At 35.6% G+C, this 20,775-nt stretch overlaps 1 protein-coding gene across 5 annotated transcripts; it reads left to right on the top strand.

Annotated features, from left to right (window-relative positions):
- Position 1: 1 nt before the first annotated feature.
- Positions 2–20,598, top strand: LOC111697393 (protein KIAA0100). Of its 5 annotated transcripts, XM_023467399.1 has the most exons (31): positions 2–189; positions 619–706; positions 1,030–1,163; positions 1,758–1,896; positions 3,248–3,324; positions 3,837–3,941; positions 4,288–4,356; positions 4,878–5,038; positions 5,686–5,866; positions 6,171–6,293; positions 6,645–6,818; positions 6,906–8,386; positions 8,632–8,708; positions 8,765–9,610; positions 9,716–9,855; positions 10,220–10,370; positions 10,478–10,538; positions 10,836–10,941; positions 11,438–11,560; positions 11,804–11,950; positions 12,625–12,921; positions 13,304–13,454; positions 13,815–13,975; positions 14,648–14,759; positions 15,210–15,310; positions 15,567–15,661; positions 16,288–16,440; positions 16,935–17,109; positions 17,876–18,034; positions 19,485–19,811; positions 20,391–20,598. In XM_023467399.1, exons 1-31 carry the CDS (start codon positions 19–21, stop codon positions 20,487–20,489), a joined length of 6,384 nt encoding a protein of 2,127 aa, XP_023323167.1. In that variant the 5' UTR covers positions 2–18; the 3' UTR covers positions 20,490–20,598. The 5 variants fall into 5 exon arrangements, with proteins under 5 accessions (XP_023323167.1, XP_023323168.1, XP_023323170.1 ...); XM_023467400.1 differs by lacking the exon at positions 12,625–12,921; XM_023467402.1 differs by lacking the exons at positions 2–189; positions 619–706; positions 1,030–1,163; positions 1,758–1,896 and adding an exon at positions 2,478–2,492.
- Positions 20,599–20,775: the final 177 nt, after the last annotated feature.

Below are 20,775 nucleotides of genomic sequence, written 5' to 3'. Positions count from 1 at the left end.
GATGTCTTGTTGTTGAGAATGTGGTTGTTGTGGTTGGTGTGTGTGGTTGTGTGTATTGTGGTTGTGTGGGTGATCCTGTTCCCCTGGTTGCTGGCCCGCCTACTCTCCCTCTACCTGCGGGCTACGGTTAGGATCGGAGCTATCCAGGGCGGGGGCAGGGTTATCTCACAGTTCGCTTTATCCACGAAGGTACTGTTAAATTTCGTCAACATATTATAAATTTGGAAGATTTTACAAGTTTTTTAAATTACGCTAAAAACATATTTTTAAAAAGTAAAGGTGAATGTTGTATTTAAAGGGCTAAGGACGTAATTTCAGGTGGCCTTCTTTTTATAGAGTGACATGTCGATTCACAACAGTACCGTTAGAAGCGTTGTAGGATCAAGAATGAATACGAAATCCATGTTTTTTAATTAAAACTGATATTTTCAAGTTAGAAAAATTACGATATCTTCCTCATTATTGATCAGATAAAGGGTACCGTAGTGAATCGGACATGGAGGTTCACTCTAAATTTCGTCAATTGTCCTGGTAACGTTAAGTTCATATTTTTTCATGGCTGCCATTGAAATCTACGCAATATTTTACAATATATTATCTAAGACGACTTTTTTTCAGGTTTTCGAGATAAAAATAGATAATCTGCGGTTAACGTCCAGTGTATTTAGCAGTGAAGCAAACAACCTTCTTACCTTCATAGCAACAGGTCAAAGTTTAAGGTTTAATCATAATGTTTTAAAACATTTTATTTTAAGTGTTTTGGCTTCCAAATTGCAAAAGAAAAATCTATTGAAAAAGTTTCCAAAATTTCTTTATTTGACAATTTTAAGCTGTTTTCTCAAATTAGACTTATACAACAAAGGATTATTTTGACGTCTATTTCAGCTTTTTGGGGGTCTCCTGAAAGTCAAATTTCCTTGGTTGCTTAAACAGGATAAAAGGAAGACAACCGTACTTATAAGGGACTAGATCTCTAGAATCTGATATGTTGTAACATCTCTCTATCATTCTAAAGAATGTTTTCTCCAGGTGTAAGTGTAATACTAAACCCTGGAGATGGAGAAAGTATTAAACCAATCCCTCAGTCCTCTTGTGTACTCGGAGCTCAAGAGAATAAAATTCTAAAGAAACTGATGCTAGTAGCGCCATTCTTTGGTCTACAGGTATATAAGTGAAGATATTAACAACATGTTGATGTTAAGGACCTTTAAACCCTGCCAAATATCTTTCAATGGTTTTCGGGTTCCAAAAAGGAAGTATAAATAATCAAAATTTTCTAATCCCTATATCTTTGCATCCTGCATGATGGTACAAACATTTGGTTTGGCGCCAATCCGGCAACTTTTAAATCAATATTAAGGACAGGAATTTTATCTTTCAGGTTGATAGGTAAAGAAATGTGTACTTTAATTCTGATGTTTTTAAACGTTAGAAAAATACATATAAATATAAAATGAAAATACACAAAATAAAGATAAAATTACGTACCAAGTTGACGCTCTCGAGTATTTCAGTCAAAACTAAATGGTTTAAGCTAGTTTGTATATAGAGCAGTAGGCTAAATGTTTGTAAACATAAGTTATATTATTATTATTATTGTTATTTATAAAGTTGCAATGTTATATAATCTAGAAAATTATAATGTTCAATGTTCAGTTACTTTGTCAAAAAGACGTAAAAATAGTATTTCTTAATCTGCTTATTTAGATAGATTTTTATTTAATAGAGAGATTTAATAATATTTTGATTAATTTTAGGTTCGAGAGTTCAAGTTGGTTTTGACAAAACTGAATATTCTCCCGTCTTGTCACTTAGTCCTAGAGCTAGGAGAACTTAGACTTGATTCTGCAGTTATCTATAGAACTAAACTGTCTCTTACTACCATCCTTTATCAAGGTTGTAATAATAACTAAACCATCTTTTATCAAGGTTGTAATTAGAACTAAACCATATCCTTTATCAAGGTTGTAATAAGAACTAAACCATCTTTTATCAAGGTTGTAATAATAACTAAACCATCCTTTATCAAGGTTGTAATAAGAACTAAACCATCCTTTATCAAGGTTGTAATTAGAACTAAACCATCCTTTATGAAAGTTATAATTGAAACTAAACCATCCTTTATTGAGGTTATCTATGGAACTTAACCATCCTTAATCAAGGTTATAATAAGAACTGAACCATCCTTTATCAAGGTTATAATTAAAACTGAACCATCCCTTATCAAGGTTGTAATTAGAACTAAACCATCCTTTATCAAGGTTGTAATTAGAACTAAACCATCCTTTATCAAGGTTGTAATAAGAACTAAACCATCCTTTATCAAGGTTGTAATAAGAACTAAACCATCCTTTATCAAGGTTGTCTATAGAACTAAACCATCCTTCATGAAAGTTATAATTAAAACTAAACTATCCTTTATTAAGGTTATCTATAGAACTTAACCACCCTTAATCAAGGTTATAATAAGAACTGAACCATCCTTTATCAAGGTTAACTTATAATTAAAACTGAACCATCCCTTATCAAGGTCATCTATAGAACTAAACCATCCTTTGTTAAGGTTATCTTTAGAACTAAACTAACCCTTATCAAGGTTATCTATAGAACTAAACTAACCCTTATCAAGGTTATCTATAGAACTAAGCTAACTCTTGTCAAGGTTATCTATAGAACTAAACTAACCCTTATCAAGGTTATCTTTAGAACTAAACTAACCCTTTTCAAGGTTATCTATAGAACTAAACTAACTCTTGTCAAGGTTATCTATAGAACTAAACTAACCATTATCAAGGTTATCTTTAGAACTAAACTAACCCTTATCAAGGTTATCTATAGAACTAAACTATCCTTTATCAAGGTTATCTTTAGAACTAAACTAACTCTTGTCAAGGTTATCCATAGACCTAAACTATCTCCAACCACCATCCTTGATCAAGGTTGTTTTTAGAAGTGAACGACGCCACAGCAATTTATATACAAAGCAAAAGTGACAAATATTTAGTAATATTATGTGCATTAGAAAAATGACAGCAAAAATTACTTAAGGAAAAGTATAACTATTACAATAAGGACAGAGCAAAAATAATATGCATAAAAAAATGACATATAGAAAAATGACGAAAGCCTAAATGACGCAAGAAAATTATAAAGCTAGTAAAAATGACACTAGCAAAATAGTTGAAGCGCAGAACTGCCTCTTACAACCGTTCTGTATGATATCCTTATTAATTAATAACTATTTTAGGTCGGATGTGTATTGAGCATTCTCTCTTTAACTCCATACTACTGGACACTAACTTTGCATTCCAGTCTAGCTTTCAGGTCAAATAATAATAATAATTCATATTTTAAGTATTAAGATTGGTTCATCCTTAGTATCAAAATCAAGTCTTCAATGGTTGATGTACGATTTAGAACTTTATCTTTAGATAAAAAGAATTAGTTGAATGCAAAAATCTAAGTCATTCTACTCGATCTCGATCGATCAAAATGAATAAATTATATTTTTTGTTGTCGTTGTAACCGTTTGTCCATGGTGCGTAGATGGACATGGAAATTAGCAAAGTTCTTTTGTCCACCAACTGAATGGGGTATAAGGTTTACGCACCAAAGAAGTTTGTTGCGCTACCTCTTGAGTGTTGGCAGGTTTGCATGTTATGTAAATCAACGTAATGACCTCCAACAACGACTGTAACTGAATACCGATGGTTTTAATGCTGGAAGGAAGCCAGCTATGTCCATGGGACGAGGGTTAGAACCCCTGGCTTCGATTCCCTTAATAGTGATGTGACTCATTAAGCCACGAAGCTCCCCCAATAATGATATTTTTTCAGGCTCTCGTTTACAACGGGAGTATATCAAGTGTCGAAGAGGCAAAATTGGATTTAGATCGACTTTCAATACAACTTTCATCCGCCCTACTTCAACAGATAGTTCAGGTTTATATACTTTCAATACAACTTTCATCCGCCCTACTTCAACAGATAGTTCAGGTTTATATACTTTCAATACAACTTTCATCAGCTCTTTAAAAGATGGTTCAAGTTTTTTTAAATTTTCTTTAAAAAATAGATTTTGTCATAGTTTGATTAATTGTTACATAATTGCACAAAAGTTGATTGAGTTCCTATTTAAGCACAAAATTGACGCCTTCATGTATGTATTTTTTATCTTTTTAAAAAAAGGATCTCACAGTGATGACATTTTACGAAAAAATTTTAATAATTGCTGAACAGTTTGTTAGATTATGTTTAATATGATGAAATTAGAATTAGAACTATTTAGGTTAAAAGTAGACCCAGTGAAGCGACAAAACTCAGTGCCTTCACTGCTTATATACCTAGACAGGCTGAGGTAGTTTTTAAGGGTTATTTATTTTCGAAGATTTTGTGGTGACAACCTACAATATTCTAAATTTTTTCTTGGACAGTTTGTATAATTGCGAAATAATGCAAAGTAATTTATCTAATCTTATCATATCTAATTATTTTATTATTATTAATTGAGTCTTTGTTAAATTTGGATTTTATAAACCCTGTATCTTTGCAACCCAATATAGGAGACGTTACTGTTAGATATTTCAAACTATGAAATCTGAAATCAAATAATCTAAATTTGAAATATCAAAGGTTTACACATTCAGGTTGCAAAGATTAAGGATTCGAAAATTTGAATTTATGAAAAGACTTTATTCCTTTGTTAAATCTTAGCTCAAAAATAAAGATTTTTGATGAGGGGGGAGGGGGGATAGTGGAATCTTTGATTGATAGTAAATTTTTTATCTTTATTTGTTCAAATCAAAAATCATCAATCATAATATTTTACTGATTTTCAGATTGATAAGATCTTGGTGTTATTATTAATATTATTATCAGATAAAAGCTGAAGAGTTTAGTGTAAGCCTGGAGCACACAGACAAGATCTCCTCCCTTGAAGCTGAGCTACAGCTCCTGTATATCAGTGTCAAGTGTACAGAACCACCCAGAGCAGATTCTCTTCCTGATAGCCATCTGTCTCTCCAAGTTTCTGCTTTAAGGTTTAAATTTTTTAATAAGCCATATTAAAATTGAGTTTAAAATGGATGATTTCACGTTTTTTAAGATCTAACGATAAAAAATTCATTTTATTCTTTAAGTGCTAAAATCACAAAGAAAAATAGACAAAAACTTAATATACTGTTGAAAGTGAAAAGGAGAAAAACTAAAATCATAATATGTAAAAAAATTACTCAAGCCACTAGAGTATTATGTTGCGGTGCGTGTCTCTCCTACCTACGTCTAAATTACCCACTTTTAACGCAATTGGGATGGCCGGGGTTTTAGGTGGGGTTTTGAAAAGGACATAAACATTAAACAATATTTTAGATAATTAATTTCTCAAATTCATTCCTTTAAGTTTAGTCAAAGAATTTCCATATTCTCATTTCCCCAGTCTCCATTTTTCCAGTGAGCTTTTCCTTTATCCTTAACTTCTATACAACTGGGGGGGGGGGNAAGGGAGGGGGGGGTAAAGGCATGGGTCGTATGGATGTGTAATGCTGTATACTGCTTTTATTTTGGCTCCAAGGTCAAGTGCTTCGGCTTGGAAATTTCTAATAGAAATAGACCATACATTTGAGGGAAATAATGATTATATAAAAACGACTACAATTTGTCCTTGGTTTATATGGGTTCCACTGTACAGGGTGAACAACGTGAGGGAGGATGAGAGAGTGTTTGAGGTCTCCAAGTTCCAGGTCCTGGTTCAGAAGGAAGGAAACCTTCTCAACTCGGATACTCAGATCCATGAATGCCGGGGCAGATATTCAGCTCTTCTCAGTCCTTGGATCTCGCCAATATCATGGCTCGTCAAAAACTTAGATAAGGTCAGACAAATTGCATAATAAAAGTTCCAAATCATAATTTTTAATTAAATAGTATTTTTAGATTTAAAAGAATTTACTCTTTGTGAACATTTAGTCCTTGCTAAGTGATTATTGCAAACTGCAACGAAGACTGCTAAATTGTGTAAAGAAATATTCAAAATCAAGGAAAAAATAGCCAACTTCACTCTCATACCAATTTTCAGTATTTTTAAAATCCATGTCGCAAATTAACACTTTTTTTAAAACACAAAACTATATAGTTATTTCTATATTTACCGTTGATTTATTTTACTCTTTGGTTCAGGGAGACCGTGATCGAAGTAGTGTAGGTTTAGGTTCAGGTTCAACTTCAGCTTCTCCTCAATCCTCGTCCTTACTCCGGGATCTACTCCACAAACACCAGCTGGATGCTTGGAATTCAGATTTGGTAAATTTTAGTATATTTTTGAGAAAAATAAGTTTATGAAATAAAATACATCATATCTTGCTATCCGATATAATATTTTTAGTTTCACACCTTGTTAATCTGAAATGAAGCTATTTTCATTTGAGCAGCTTATCTGTTTGTTTCTCTCTGGTTTTGACATTTTACTCAATGAAAAAAAATATTTTTCTGTATATGGTTTTGGGCAAACGTAACCAATGCCTCCCCCCCCCTCCCCCTACCTAGAATAATCAATTTCTAACTTAAAACTTGTCCTGTATCTAGGTAATTGTTGAACCCCCTCCCCTAGACCTAGAATAATCAATTTTAACTTAAAACTTATCCGGTATCTAGGTAATTGTTGACTCCTGTGAGTGGGAGATAAGTCTGCACCATCTGCAGGGAGGATTAGATGGAGGAACCAACCAGCTCTCTGTACGACGGGTTCTCTGTAACTCCGATTCCAATACTGTTCTCCAGGTGGGACAGATGGATGTTCGGCTCTGCAAACCTCAAGATAGAACAGAGGTAATACGAAACTAATTATTTTAAGTGAAAATCGTTATTCAATCCAAAAAATTTTGAATCCATGACAGTAATTTAAAATTATTTTAGGTGGATTTGATGATAAACGAGACCATTTTCTGTTACAACCCTGCTCTGCATGATTTAGCTAGTAGGGTTCATGAAGTATTTCGTCCAATATTACTCCAGCTCCCTCCATCCACCCCCTCTCCAAAACCTCCTCCCAGTTTCGCTCTTCTCGCCACACAGACCAAGTTTGTCTGGAGCAAGAACGAGATAACCTTACAATTTTCTCTCCGAGAGCTTGAAGCAGCAGGGGACAAGACGACTGGAGAGTTTACTCTCTCCGGGGTTAACTTTTCTATGGAGACCTCAGAGGAGCAGCTGACTTGGCTACAGCTCCAGAAATTGGTTCTCAATCACAAGGTCTCCGAGCCTAAGATTGTGATCGAACAAAGAGTAAAGATGATCTGGAAACCCAACCTGCAAGTATCCCTCCTTCAACTTGTCGATGAGATAAACAAGTTTAAATCTTTTCTCCCAGCTAAACCATTAGTACAGGAGGAAACTAAGAAACCCTCTGTTTATCACATTCAGTTGACCGACAAGTTATCTGTTCAAGTTCATACTGGAGAACATTCAATTAAGGTTCGAGTTCCAAATATTACAGCCAAGGTTGCGAACCCTGGCATCTCCTGGATCCAGACCCCGGTTCTCACAGTGAAGATGGACAACAAGCAGATCCTCCAGGTGGAGAATATCCTTCTCTCTGCAGTTGAGAATAGTGATAAAATCAGCACTGAGCGGAAACGAATGCAAGGAGGAACTATTCATCAGAACAAGTGCTTTGTGATTGCAGCAAATTTGTTTACGTTCACCGAACCTTATCAGTTCAATTTCCATAAAGTTTTCTTTGAAGAATTTCTCGGCGTTGTGAAATGGTTGAAGGTTAAACATGGGAAACTTTCCTCTCCCAACTCAACCCTTCCCCGGGATATTCTTATTAATATAAAAAATTGTAAATTTGAACTAAGCGATGATCCGTTCGAGGTAAGACTCCGGGATAACTATGAGCTTCAGAAGGACGAGTACACGGAGAGTCAGACAAGGTTGAAGGTGCTGGAGGAGAGAATTGCGGAGTTCAGGAGGAAGAACTTGATGTTCCCCTCTGAGAAGGTTGAAGAGCTTCTTCAGAACTTGAAGAAGAAAAATGCTGAGATTTATATACAGCGTGTGAAGAAGGTATATCAGGGATGTAAGACCCGGACAAGATTGCTGGAATGGGAGCTCAGCGGGTTGGAAATGATGATTCTAGCGGATCCCAGTATGCATGGTAAAACTGAAGTGGTTCGGCATCTCCAGGACTTTGATTATTTCTCTCCCTGGCCCCCGGAGTCCCAGCTGAGCTTCACTACCCTGTGGTGCAGATGGATCAGGGTTCAGTCCGACAGTTTTACAGTCTCACTCAGAGATTTTCCTCAGAAACTTTTAGATATTCAAACCCTAGCGCTCTGGGGTAAACTGGCAGGAGCAGAGGCAAGTCCCACCAAACGAGCAATTAGAGATGATAGGTAAATTACGATTCATGTCTTAACAATCACTTATAACCAACCAAACCATGATTATTTCTTTCATCAATAAACTTGTGCATGAATTTCAAGGAAGGATATGCTTTAGGAGCATCCAGTTCGTTTAAATTCCTCCCGGAAACCGCAATTTAATTGGGGGTTTCTGATGTATCTTTAATGGATAATTTTATGATAACATTCATGGCATTCTAACATAACATCAAAGCGTCATTTGTTTTTTATCTCAGGGTGAAGATCGGACATCCCTTCCAGGATCAGTTTGTTGAAAGAAATATGGTTCCATTGAAGTTCTATTATGATTTAGGTAGGATTAAGATTGAAAATAAGATTTTGATGCTATTATACAAATTATCTTTTTAGCTTGTGATGTTGAGACATTATCAATGGCGTATGGATTATGTTGGGAGCCTACTCTAACCCAATGCTCCTTAGCTCTAAACTATCTGACGGGAGGGAGCAAGGATCCAAGCCCCCCGCTCCCTTGGTGGGACAAAGTAAGACTTCTGCTCCATGGTAGATTCCTGCTGGCGGCCCGAACCAAGAAGCTGCTACTTCATGCTAGCCTTGATCCGTACAATACCACAGAGGAGATGGACGTGAGCTGGACGGACATGGTTCTCAACTGGGGGGAGGCGGAGATGAGTGTCAACGGAACCCTGGATATTTACGTGAGAACCGCCAGCAAATACGATGACGGTCATCTGCTCCACTTGCCGAATTTAAACCTTCAGATTAAGATGGATTGGATCTGTCTTGCTAACCCTAAGGATCACCACTCCGTCATACCATGTGCACCGAATAAACTACCAGAATATTCGTCCAACCAGGAACATGATTCATACAGAGCATTTAGATCCTCGAACCTAGACCTTTCCGTCCAGTTCGAAACTAGATCAGGACGGGGAACACGAGGAGAAAGACCAAAGCTAGACATGTTTAGTTCAACTCTGCGTTGGTTTGAAAACTTGAAGTTTATCTTTAGTGGGGCTACTCGCCCTATCCGGCGGGGAGCAGTGTTTAACAACGACAGGCCTAAGAAACCACATTTTTCCCGCCATTTTAAGAAAGTGGACATAAGTGTTTCCCTTCATCAGTTCCAAGTTAACTACTGGACGAGCTTTTCTCAACAGCGAGGCATTCTTCTTAATGTTGCGCGTGGCATCCATCTTGCCGCGCACCATCAACTGAACATTGTTCCTTACACAGGTAAAGTCCTTAAAACATTTTATCAGCTTACTACTTAAAAATCGTCTAGTGGTATCTAGGTAGTACATTTTAGTTTTTTTTTCATTTCTTCTCTTCTGTTGTTAGACGGTTTGCGGAGAAGAGCTAAGGCGGATTGGACTGTATCCTACATAAGCTGTGATCTTACCACCTCTGATATTTGGATCCAGACTGCTATAATCCCGGAGAATGAATCCAACTCAAATCCTCCATCTCCTTCGAACGAAGTAAGTACTATTTAGAAAACCGAAAGCAATGTTGTACAGTGACACCCATACAACTTTGGAATAGGAAGATGTTTTTTTAGATTCAATATATGACATAATATTCCAATGAAGATGAGACACAGCAACTTAAAAAGTGTAAATAAACCGATCCATATAACTTAAAGAGTGTATTAATAAGTTACCAGTAAAATTATTTATTTTGTACTAGGCATCAAATGATCTTTAGTATTGCAATAATGTCGTATTCTTACTCCTTAGTTTTCTGAATGTCACTGTAAGTTTAATTCCTTAAATGTTGTCAAAAATCTACTATAAAAGTCCTTCACTCCTAGCATTATTGTTACTTTAATTGATATTTTTTAAGGAGGCTAAATCTGTTCCTCCCACCCCGACCTCAGGACGTGAGACGATAAACAGTAGAATATCTAGGATGGAGAGTTCCAGGAACATGGAACGGAGTTTCTTCTTCTGTGTAGAGAAGGTTCTTTACACCAGAAACAGTTGTGAAGAGTTAGGTGGGAGAATATTCGCTTGTTACTACATTTATTAAATCATTGATGGATTGATTGGTTGATAGATAGATTGATTGATTGATTGATTTTTTATTTATTCTTTTATTCAGGAAAACCAACACATCGTTTAGTTATTCACGGAGCTCGAGGAGCCTGGACACAATCAAACCGGTAGAAATTTTAGACTTAATAAAAAAACGTTATCCTTAAGTCTTAAGCTGCCTAAATTCTAAAAGAACGACTGAGAAATTTTCAAAGTGTCTTCTCCATTTTTTGCAGATGATTCTTTACTTTAAACCATAAAAATAAAAATCCGAATCTGAATATGGTCCCATATGGTCTCTTATGTGAGAGAGCTATTCTGAGTTTCCATGAAATACGATGAGATATTATTAAGTAACATTAGATAATAGAATACAGAGTAAAAGATAAAATTCGAAAGGAATATGAGACAGGTTTTTTTACCAGGGATATGTTCTTTGCCTTGTATGATTCCTGGCGCCGTGCTCAGATTCTCCGGAAGAATGTTTCCTCCGATGCATTGAAACTATTCTACTCAGAGAAACCAATCCAGGTTCAATCTTTATCTTTATTAATTATTCGTCTCAAACTTTTATTTTCTAATCTTTATTTAACCTTACATGCAAACTGATGTCGTAGACCTTATATTTATAGTTTAAACAAAGAATTCTGCGAGATCAAATGATCAATATTTTGAATTTTCTAGTGGACACCACTAGTTTGTAAAATTGTTATAATAGAAAAATTAAGAGTTCGAAACAAGTAATCGGGTTAGCTTGACTAGTTTTGTATTGCAAACTTTTTAAGTTTGTTAGATTGAAACTAAATAATTTAACGAAAAATCACGTTTGTACCTGAAAAAAAAATGTAACGAAGATTTCATTTACGGATTTCTATCGCAGAATTAATTATTTAAGCAAAGTTGGATTCCCATGACTCCAATTTCCAACTTTAAAAAAAAATCATTTAACTAAAATTAATAAAAATCTCCGTTTGTTGAAGGATATTCTCTAATTCTTAAATGTATTTTATCCTTATTTCTTGTTCAGACTCAGCCTCAAGAGAAAACTCCGTTTACCTCTCCTACCCCGGCCAGCACAGTCAACTCCCCCTTTTCCTGGGGGGCCGGGGCATCCAAGGTGGCGGGGAGCATGCTAGATAGACTTCTTCAGGTCAGCTTCCCAGTTTAATAATTAAATATATTGTACAGGGTTACCCGCCAAAACTGAGACTTCAGAGACGACTTACAAAATGTATTGCGGTCTGTTTCCTTATATTCAAGATTCTCTGCAACTGTAAATTTTTTTCTTTGTCATATCATTACCAGGCCCATTACTATTACACCCTTTAATTTTTCGCAAATACTCCCTTTAACAACGTACATAGTACACACTTAGTAAGAACCTGTTGTACAGGAGACCGAGGGTGGAGCTACTCCAACTGCGTACAGTGAGGATATGAGTGGCGAGGAGGAAGTTAAGCATAGCCTTGAGGCAATGGCTGCTTGTACCAAAGATGATATTGTTCATTGGAACTGGTCAATTGAGCTGGTCAACTCACAGGTAGAAAATATTGGAACTATATTAGGCTGGTTAACTCACAGGTAGAAAATATTGGAACTGTATTGAGCTGGTCAACTCACAGGTAGTAAATATTGGAACTGTATTGAGCTGGTCAACTCACAACTAGCAAATATCGGAATTGTATTGAGCTGGTCAACTCAAAGGTAGCAAATATGGGAACTGTATAGAGGTAGTCATCTGATAGGTAGAAAATATTGGAATTGTATCGAGCTGGTCAACTCACAAGTAGCAAATATTAAAACTGGTATATTGACCATTATATGAAATAATCTACATTTTTGCTATCAAAGGATGATACTTTTATAAGTTTTAATCTTTAAACATAAAAAAGGTTAAATTCGGTGATTTGCATTTAATTAAATTTTTAAATACAAATTAATTACGTGGCAAAGAATTAAAAAAGCAAGCAATAATATGAAGAAAAAACTGAATAGAACCTCTGCCATTTCCTGGAAAAACCATTTCACCCTACCTTTTGAAACTCATTTTATTTTTTTTCACCAGAGCGGAGCTCAAACTTTTTTATACGGTTGTATTCGCTGAATTGGGAAAATTAATGATTTTCATGATTTTTAAAGCATCAAAAATTATAATTCTTAAAAACATACACTCCTGAGCTCTACAAAACTGATTTCAACATAACCTTTGTTAAGCTATTGATGCGAGGTATAGAAACCCAAGGATATGTAATCATGTCTGCCGCGCGTGCATCTGTCTCCCAGAACCTGCACAGACCGGTGTGGAAAGAGCGAGCTCTCCTCTCGAAGACGACCTGGTCCGGGGGACTGGAGAGCATGCAGTATTACGCAACGGTCAGCGAGGAGGGGGCGGACCTCGACAATATCATGTGGTTAACCCTGGACAATATCGGGGAGGGGGAGGAGGGGCGTGTACCTGGACCTGCAGGGGTGGTGGGTAGTGGGAAGGCAGTGGGAGGAGTAGTATCGAAGGTAAGAACGGGAAAAATTTGAAAAAAGAATTTTAAATTTTTTTTTATGTAGAAGCGTTTAAATAGTAATTTCTTCAAAAAATTTATTTTGCAACAATCTTTCTACTAAGTAATATCATAATTTTTATCCTTAATTGAATCCCAGTAGTTATAGTAACAGATAGTCCGGCCTGGTAACCTTGGTATCCAGGGTTGTATTGTATTTATCATTCTGTATTGTATCTTCTTAGTAGAAGTAACAGATAGTCATGGTAACCTTGGTATCCACCTGTAAAGAGTTGTATTGAATTCATTATTCGTTATTGTATCCAGGTAGTTGGAGATAATCCTGGAATCCAGCTCCAGAGGGTTGTATTGTATTATTTATCCTAACTTGTATCCAGGTAGTCGGAGTAACTGATAGTCCTGGTAACCTTGGTATCCAGCTGCAGAGGGTTGTATCCCGGTGTAAAGCAGAGTTCTTCTATGTATCCTACGGTGATACAGCTCTAGATGATGTTGAGGCGAGTGTAGCTGGAGCTTGTAAAATGTCAGGTAAGAGATCTTTATGTTAGACCAAACCTAAAAACTGTTGATAACTAACGCCCCAACAAGCATTCAAAGTTTATGGCTTGTAATTCTTTAACGGAAGGTCACTGTAAATTAATTTGACAGTCAAGTTCAATGCAACTAAACTGAAACGTTATGCTATTGTTTGCATATCAGTAAAAATCTATCCACGTCCAGATTAGAAGAAATGCACGAGTCATTTTTGTAGAGAAACCACACTTGACAATAATTAAATTCCAAATATCAGCCAAAGTTTGTATCTTAAGGGTACCATTGTGAATTGGACTTACCTTTCCATAAATGGAGGGTCACTTGAAATTACGTTTACAGTTTCTTTCTCTTTAGGAAGTCCTATAACTGAGGATGAATGGAATGCTGCTGAAACTGCTGTTAATGCATTTACTCTTGTACATCATGATCTCAACGTGTGTACAAACAGTCTGCAGTACGTTATGCTTCTGGATATTATCAACAATCTTCTTCTATATTCAGAACCTACTCTCAAGGTACGAAATAGGGTGTTGGGCATTTTTTTGGACGAGACATTTTATACAGAGGACATTTAATTTTAAGAACATTTAATTTATTTGTTCGATTTGAAATGTCCTAAAGCACAACAAATAATAAATAACTTGAGGTTATCTGTTCATAGACAACAATTATTTTTTAAAACTGGTTGAAAGTTGATACATTGATAGTTTTTTTTAATTCCCAAGGACATTTCAGAGATAGGAAATTATTCAGATATTAGGTATTAGTGAATCTATGAAATGTCCAAAAGCATAACAAAATATTGTTTTCAGCAAAATTACGGGTACAATTAACTTGAGCTTACCTGCTAATATTCGACATTTTTTTATAAATAAAAATAAACAGAAAGCAGAATTCATCCTTGTAATCTATATATACAAAGTTTTTTGTCCATTCATAACTCTGGAACCCATTGACCGATTTGCCTCAAATTTTGAATGGGGAACTCGGGAGAACCACGGGAATGTTATTAGATTGGTTTTGAGATTCTAAGTTTAGTGGATCGACTTTTAAAGTTTCCCGGTAAAGTCGACCGAGTGCGGGTAAACGGCGGGAGTAACTTTAAGTTTTGGGTTCCCAAGCTAGTAAAGAATAAAAATATGAATTCTATCCAGATCCCGGAACAAATCATGAACAAAATAATCTAGGCAAGGACGGATAAATATCTCCGGATGAGATATCAGTTCATGCTTGAGATTGATACCATTGAGAAACACAGGAAGAAGATTATTCAACTTCAGAACCAGCTGAGACAGCTCGGTAAATCTTTGCGTCTGATCATTATGCATTATTTAATATTTAAAAAAAAATTAATTTTAAATATTTTTTTTAGTTTTCCCAAACCATTTTATACAAACAAACATTTAAGACGATTTTTAATCGTTCTTATATAAGTAAAGCATGACAGTTAGTCTTCTTTACATAAAATATTTACAATAAATTCCAAACAAATATTTTTAAATTATTGATGTCCCAGATAGCTAAATGTATGCTTTAGTTGTTATAAATAAAAACCCGTCTACGGACCAATGATGAAGAATACTTCTAAGGTCGATCTATCAATTTAATATGGTAGTGTACTATACTTTTCATAAGTAATGTACTAATTATTTTGGCCGATTAGGAAGACTTTCTTAAACAACAGAATGTTTCTTCATTTAGTTGAAAAAATATGCACGACACCAATTCTTTATTGGTATCCCTATTCAGCATGTACCCAGAGAGAAAAAGAGAAAGAAATCTATCTTCTCTCCAATACAATGGTTGCTGGGAAGAGATTAAGAATGGAAGCTGAGGGGGCAGAAATCAAGGTTGGTTTCCATAGATTATAAACGTATAGATATGCAGGAAGGTAGAGACTGTTTGTTAGCTATTATTGAGGATCTTGATATGATGATTAGATGCTATAGAAATATTTTACTCTTTAGGACCGTTTCTTAGCTATCAGTGAAGACCATATGATGATATGATGCTATAGAAATATTTAACTCTTCAGAACCGTTTCTTAGCTATCAGTGAGGATCTTGATATGATGATTAGATGCTATAGAAATATTTAATACTTTAGGACCGTTTGTTAGCTATCAGTGAAGATCTTGATATGATGATAAGATGCTATAAAGAAACCCAGATGTCCAGCTCACAGAGACAATCTGCTCTAAGGTTATATACTACAAAGATATCTTTCATATGAGCAGTCAACTTCAAATTTCAAATGGCCCTCTAGTCTATATATCTTAATACACCCCCTAATTACTATCTATGTCGTTAACAATGCGGAAGAAAATCGTCGCTTTTTATCTTCTAGCCACATACACAGAAAAACCACAATTGAAAATAATTAATTTAACTGAAAATAATTAATTTTCTGAGAGAAATAAAAAGATATCTCATTCATCATTTATCAGACGAAGGTTACCATTGTGAATCGGACATGACACTTAATAGATAAATTTTTAATGTTAAATAGAAAGACGACATTTAAGCAATATTATGTGTATTTGGTTTTGTTAAAAAAAAAAAGTTTTACTAGAAGCTTGATTAAATGAACCTACGAAGTGTACACTCTATCAGATTAAGTACCCAGTTCTGAGGAAGAATTTAAAGAATTTGAGCCGCGGTTTAAATTTAAGCCGCGTCTCAAAATATGGTTGGTTCCACTTAAATTTGTATTAGATTTTTTCAAGATTTAAGCCGGCGCTCAATTAATACCGGTTTTTGGGGGATTTAAGACGTGGCTTAAATTCATTTAATTCGGACACTGATCTAATAAAAGCACTGGTATTTAGAGGACAGAATGAAGGAGCTAAACTAAGAAGACGAGGTGAGATATGCTTCAGTAAAGCAGCCTGGCGACTGACAGAGGTTGACGGTCAGCTTGGTATAGCTGATATTAATATATCTAACTTTCTCTTCACTAGAAGCTCTATGAGTGATGACAGGTGGCGTTTTATTAACTTTAATATTTATGACTCCATTTTGTTTTCATTTTCTTTTTATGTTAATTTTAAACACAGTGTTCAAAAACAACGTAGTAAAACAGAAACGGAAATTAAGGATTAAGAAATTGATTGAGCTAGCTAGCTCAACCTCTTCTTTATTTGATCTTTTTTATGACTCTTATTTTTCAAAAATCAATTGACTGGTAAGATTCTCTGTAGGTGGATTTTTTTAAATTCACAAAATAAAAAAAGGACTACAGCTTTAAGTATAAGAAGTTTCTAAGCCTAGGAAAGCTAGATTTTGACGGCTTAAAAATGATGTACTTTGCTTAAAGTATTAAATAATCAGTAGCGATCCAAACATATTTTATCTTCACGCTTGTACATGGAAATCTTATTTTGCCGAATAAATCTATCCTTATGACTTTAAGACAGATGTGTTCCTCCTTCCCTCATTTGAACTATATCTTAGAATAAAAATCCCTTTATTTAAGTGTTGAAAACCTGCTTGAGATGGGTTGGGTGAACGTGAGGAACCTGCTCCCGAACCAGCTGTATGAGAACGTGTTGACCCCGACGGAGTTGAAGCGGGATATACCTGTGGATAGACAGAGAACTGTCCGAGTTTACAGCAGGGAGAGGGCCAGGGTTGGGGGTATATCAGTTAAGGTAATATCTGTATATCCATCCTCTCTTATAATCTATATCTATATATATAATAAGTAGTAATCTATGTTTGTTAGTTTGTATGTCCGATCATAACTCATGAACAGCTTTACCGATTTGCCTCAAATTTTGATTGGGCAACTCGGGATGACCACGGGAATGTTCTTAGCTTGGTTTTAAGATTCTAAGTTGAGTGAGTCCACTGTTTAAGTGAAAAATAGGTAAACTCGTAATTTACGACCAAGCGCGGGTAAACGGTTGGAGTAACTATAAGTACCCTGGGCAACGCTGGGTTCGCAAGCTATTCTGTATAATTCTCATATTAGTATTAGAAAAAGATCATGAAAGACCCCCAATGTGGGATCCCCAGACCGACAAGGGTCTCAGTCCTTTGCAAGTTTTAAGTTCACACAACAACAAACCTTCAACAAGAAAGTAGAGAGGGGAATGTGTCTAAATTTCCGTCAATTTAGTATATTTTGTGTTTATTACATTTTCCCCGCTCAGATTTCAACAAATGTAAATGTTGTAAGCAATAATAGTAATTTTATTTCACAGTTTTATGGGTCTAACTGAACACTGCACACCAAGGTCAAGGGGGGGAGGGGGGGGGGCTCAGCCCCAAATTTAAAAACCCTCTAAACACCATAGATTTCACTGATCCAGGGGGGTTAATCTCTGCTTGGTTTAAAAATTGTGTCGATTTCTAGGCAAAGCTGGGTTCCCTAGCTGGTTACTAATATTACTAAAATTTTTCTTATTTATTCAGGATCATTTTGAGATAAATGTTTCTCCATTAACTATTGGTATAACGGCGCACTTCTACAAGAAAATGATGACCTTCGCTTTCCCTGAGAAGGACGCGGAGATCATAGACGAGGACTTCGAGATAGAGAAGAAGCAGAAGAAGAAATTAAGAAAATCCAAGGTGAATTACTTGTGTTTTTAAACAGATAAAAAATATGATCAATATAGAAATTTAAAGATAGAAACGGAGTATATGCCACAAAATCAAATATTATTATTATTATTATTATTAAAGGACAACCCATCATTCAATGAAATAGGGGTCGGCGCTCCTAGCCGCCGAAACGTATCCATGGGCTAACCGAACTGGTCACCCTAGGGAGAAGACTTATACTAGGCGGTCTGCCCAAGACAGCTCCATTTCTGGAGACTCTCTGAAATTTAGGCGGTCTGCCTAAGACAGTTCCATTTCTGGAGACTCTCTAAGAACCAGGCGGTCTGCCCAAGACAGCTCCATTTCTGGAGACTCTCTGAAATTTAGGCGGTCTGCCTAAGACAGTTCCATTTCTGGAGACTCTCTAAAAACCAGGCGGTCTGCCCAAGACAGCTCCATTTCTGGAGACTCTCTGAAAATTAGGCGGCCTGCCTAAGACAGCTCCGTTTCTGGAGACTCTAAAAAATAGGCGGTCCGCCCAAGAAAGCTTCATTTCTGCCTTTATAATGCCTTTATCTTTGAAACCCAATTTTTTTGGCATTTTAACTTAGATTATTTGATAAACAGAATTCATAGTTTGACTTATCTAAGGTCTACAACATTGGGTGTCTCAGATAAAGGGAATTAAAAATCAGAGTTTGTGGTTAAGACTCAATTTCTTTAAAACTCGAACAGTAAAGAAAAAGTAAATTTTTTCTGTCCCGTACAATAACACAAGTTGCATCAAGTTGTAATCTCTGTTTGTCTCTCTGTTTTTTTGTTCGTTTTTCCGATCATAACTCGGGAATTTCTTGACTAATTTGCCTCAAGTTTTAATTGTTGAGCTCTGGAGAAACAATGGAATGTTCTTCGTGTTGAGATTCCAAAATAAGGGGGTCGACTTTTAAAGCGAGAATTTATTTTCCCAGTAGAAGTGTGAGTAAATGGCGGTTGTAACTTTGAGTAACCTGGGCAGTGCCGGGTTCCTAAGCTAGTAAATAAATATTTTCCTTTTTTCACTCGGAATTTCTTTATCTACTTCCTTCCTCTAGCTTGGTTATTTTATTATGTGATTGTTTTTGCGAGGATAAAGGACTTACGTATGATTGAAACGGTTTTAAGGGACTATAAATGTAATTCAATACGGTAATACGGTAACCTTTAAAGCTTTGTCTGTTTAGTAGCATTATAAAATTATGTGTTTTTTTTACCTTTTTATTTTCATTTCTGGATTCTCTGCTAAAGTTACTCCCGCATTTCTTGCTTAGTTATAGGAAATAATTGAGAAGCTACCAGAAAAAAAACACTTTTCCTAGTCAGAAAAATTGCTTTATCTTCCACGTTTTTAATCAAGGGCACTCTTGTAAATCGGGCATTGCATATAATGTTCAACAGAATTGCTACAATGCTACACTAAATTGATGCCGTTTTGTTTCAGAATACGAATTTCTACGTTGAATGTCCGAACATAGAGAAGGATGACGTGGAGAAGATGAAGGAGAGAGCTGAGAGGAACAAGCTCTTCATCTACATCAAGATCCCCGAGGTGCCCATCAAGGTCTCCTACAAGGGGGAGAAGGAGAAGAACCAGATCCTTGATGTTGCAGATTTCCAGCTCCAGGTTCCAACTCTAGAATATCATAACGTGACCTGGACCTGGTTAGATCTACTCCTTGCCGTCAAGTCCCGAACAAGGGAGTCCCTGGTCACCCAGGCTATCAAGCAGAAGTTCCTCAGGAACAAGGCAAACGCTAAGGATGAACAGGTGATACACTTTTTGCTCAGACTTCTGCATTATTTTCAAGAACGACCCATTTAAGTTTTACAGGATAAATTTTTAACGATTTTTTACATATAGAAAGAAATAAACTCTGCGCAAAAATTTTCTAACTCCAGTCAACCTTCAATCCTTAGAAATCCGTCTTTTGCTCCCGTTCTAAGATAGTTTTGCAAGTTAAATTTTTAAAACAAAATTACTGTAAATCATTTATTTATAATATTGATAATCTCTCTTTACTATCTTCTTCATCCTTATAATAATATATGTTATCCTCTGATCCTACTGAAGAACTGACCTCTATCTATACCTTCTCACCATCTCTTTACCTTTTCCATGATTGATCATTAATTGTGTGTGTTTATTTATATATCTAGAATTCTCATAAACGAATCATGGACTCACCAATTTAAACAATCAATTCTGGTTAAAGGAGGGTCTAGATTTCATAGTAAATTGTGATTATTTGCTTGTAGTTAAAAAGTATGAATGTAAATTCATTTCAAGTATGGGGGGTGGGGGTGCATATGATTTGATTTGATTTGATTTTATGAAGTATCTCTTCAGGCACCTGGAGAAGAGGAGAAGGCAAGAATGTTGCTGGGGAGCAGTTCAATGCCGGGCGGAGTCAAACCTGGAAAGCGGTTTCTTTCTTTCAGAAATTAAACAGAAACTTTTTTAGAATGAATTGTCTTTTTTGCTATTTCTAAACATGGCCTCATTTTTTCCTGGGAAATGAATACCATTTAATTTCAAAATATATCCATTCTCTCTTTTTGGAACAAAGCTATGTTTATTATTTTTCATTCTTTTACTTAAAGAACGGCCTAGTTCTACTTAATCTCAACCATTAAGCAATATATACATTTTTCCTTAGTCAACAAAGGTTAAATTTTAACGCTAGATATTTAATATGGATATATATTAATTATACATATATGTAGATTTAATA

Source organism: Eurytemora carolleeae, unplaced genomic scaffold (genome assembly GCF_000591075.1).
Source record: "Eurytemora carolleeae unplaced genomic scaffold, Eaff_2.0 scaffold290, whole genome shotgun sequence".
In the NCBI taxonomy this organism is placed as follows: Eukaryota; Metazoa; Arthropoda; class Copepoda; order Calanoida; family Temoridae; genus Eurytemora; species Eurytemora carolleeae.
Note: the sequence above shows the minus strand (reverse complement) of the source record. Positions and strands in the feature narration are given on the sequence as shown.

Bases quoted from the DNA above. Each gene is read 5' to 3' on its own strand.
- LOC111697393 (XM_023467399.1), top strand. From the start codon at position 19: ATGTGGTTGTTGTGGTTGGTGTGTGTGGTTGTGTGTATTGTGGTTGTG. The intron at 5,039-5,685 runs GTTTAAATTTTT...TCCACTGTACAG, and splicing joins CTCCAAGTTTCTGCTTTAAG to GGTGAACAACGTGAGGGAGG. The intron at 16,441-16,934 runs GTGGCGTTTTAT...CCTTTATTTAAG, and splicing joins AGCTCTATGAGTGATGACAG to TGTTGAAAACCTGCTTGAGA.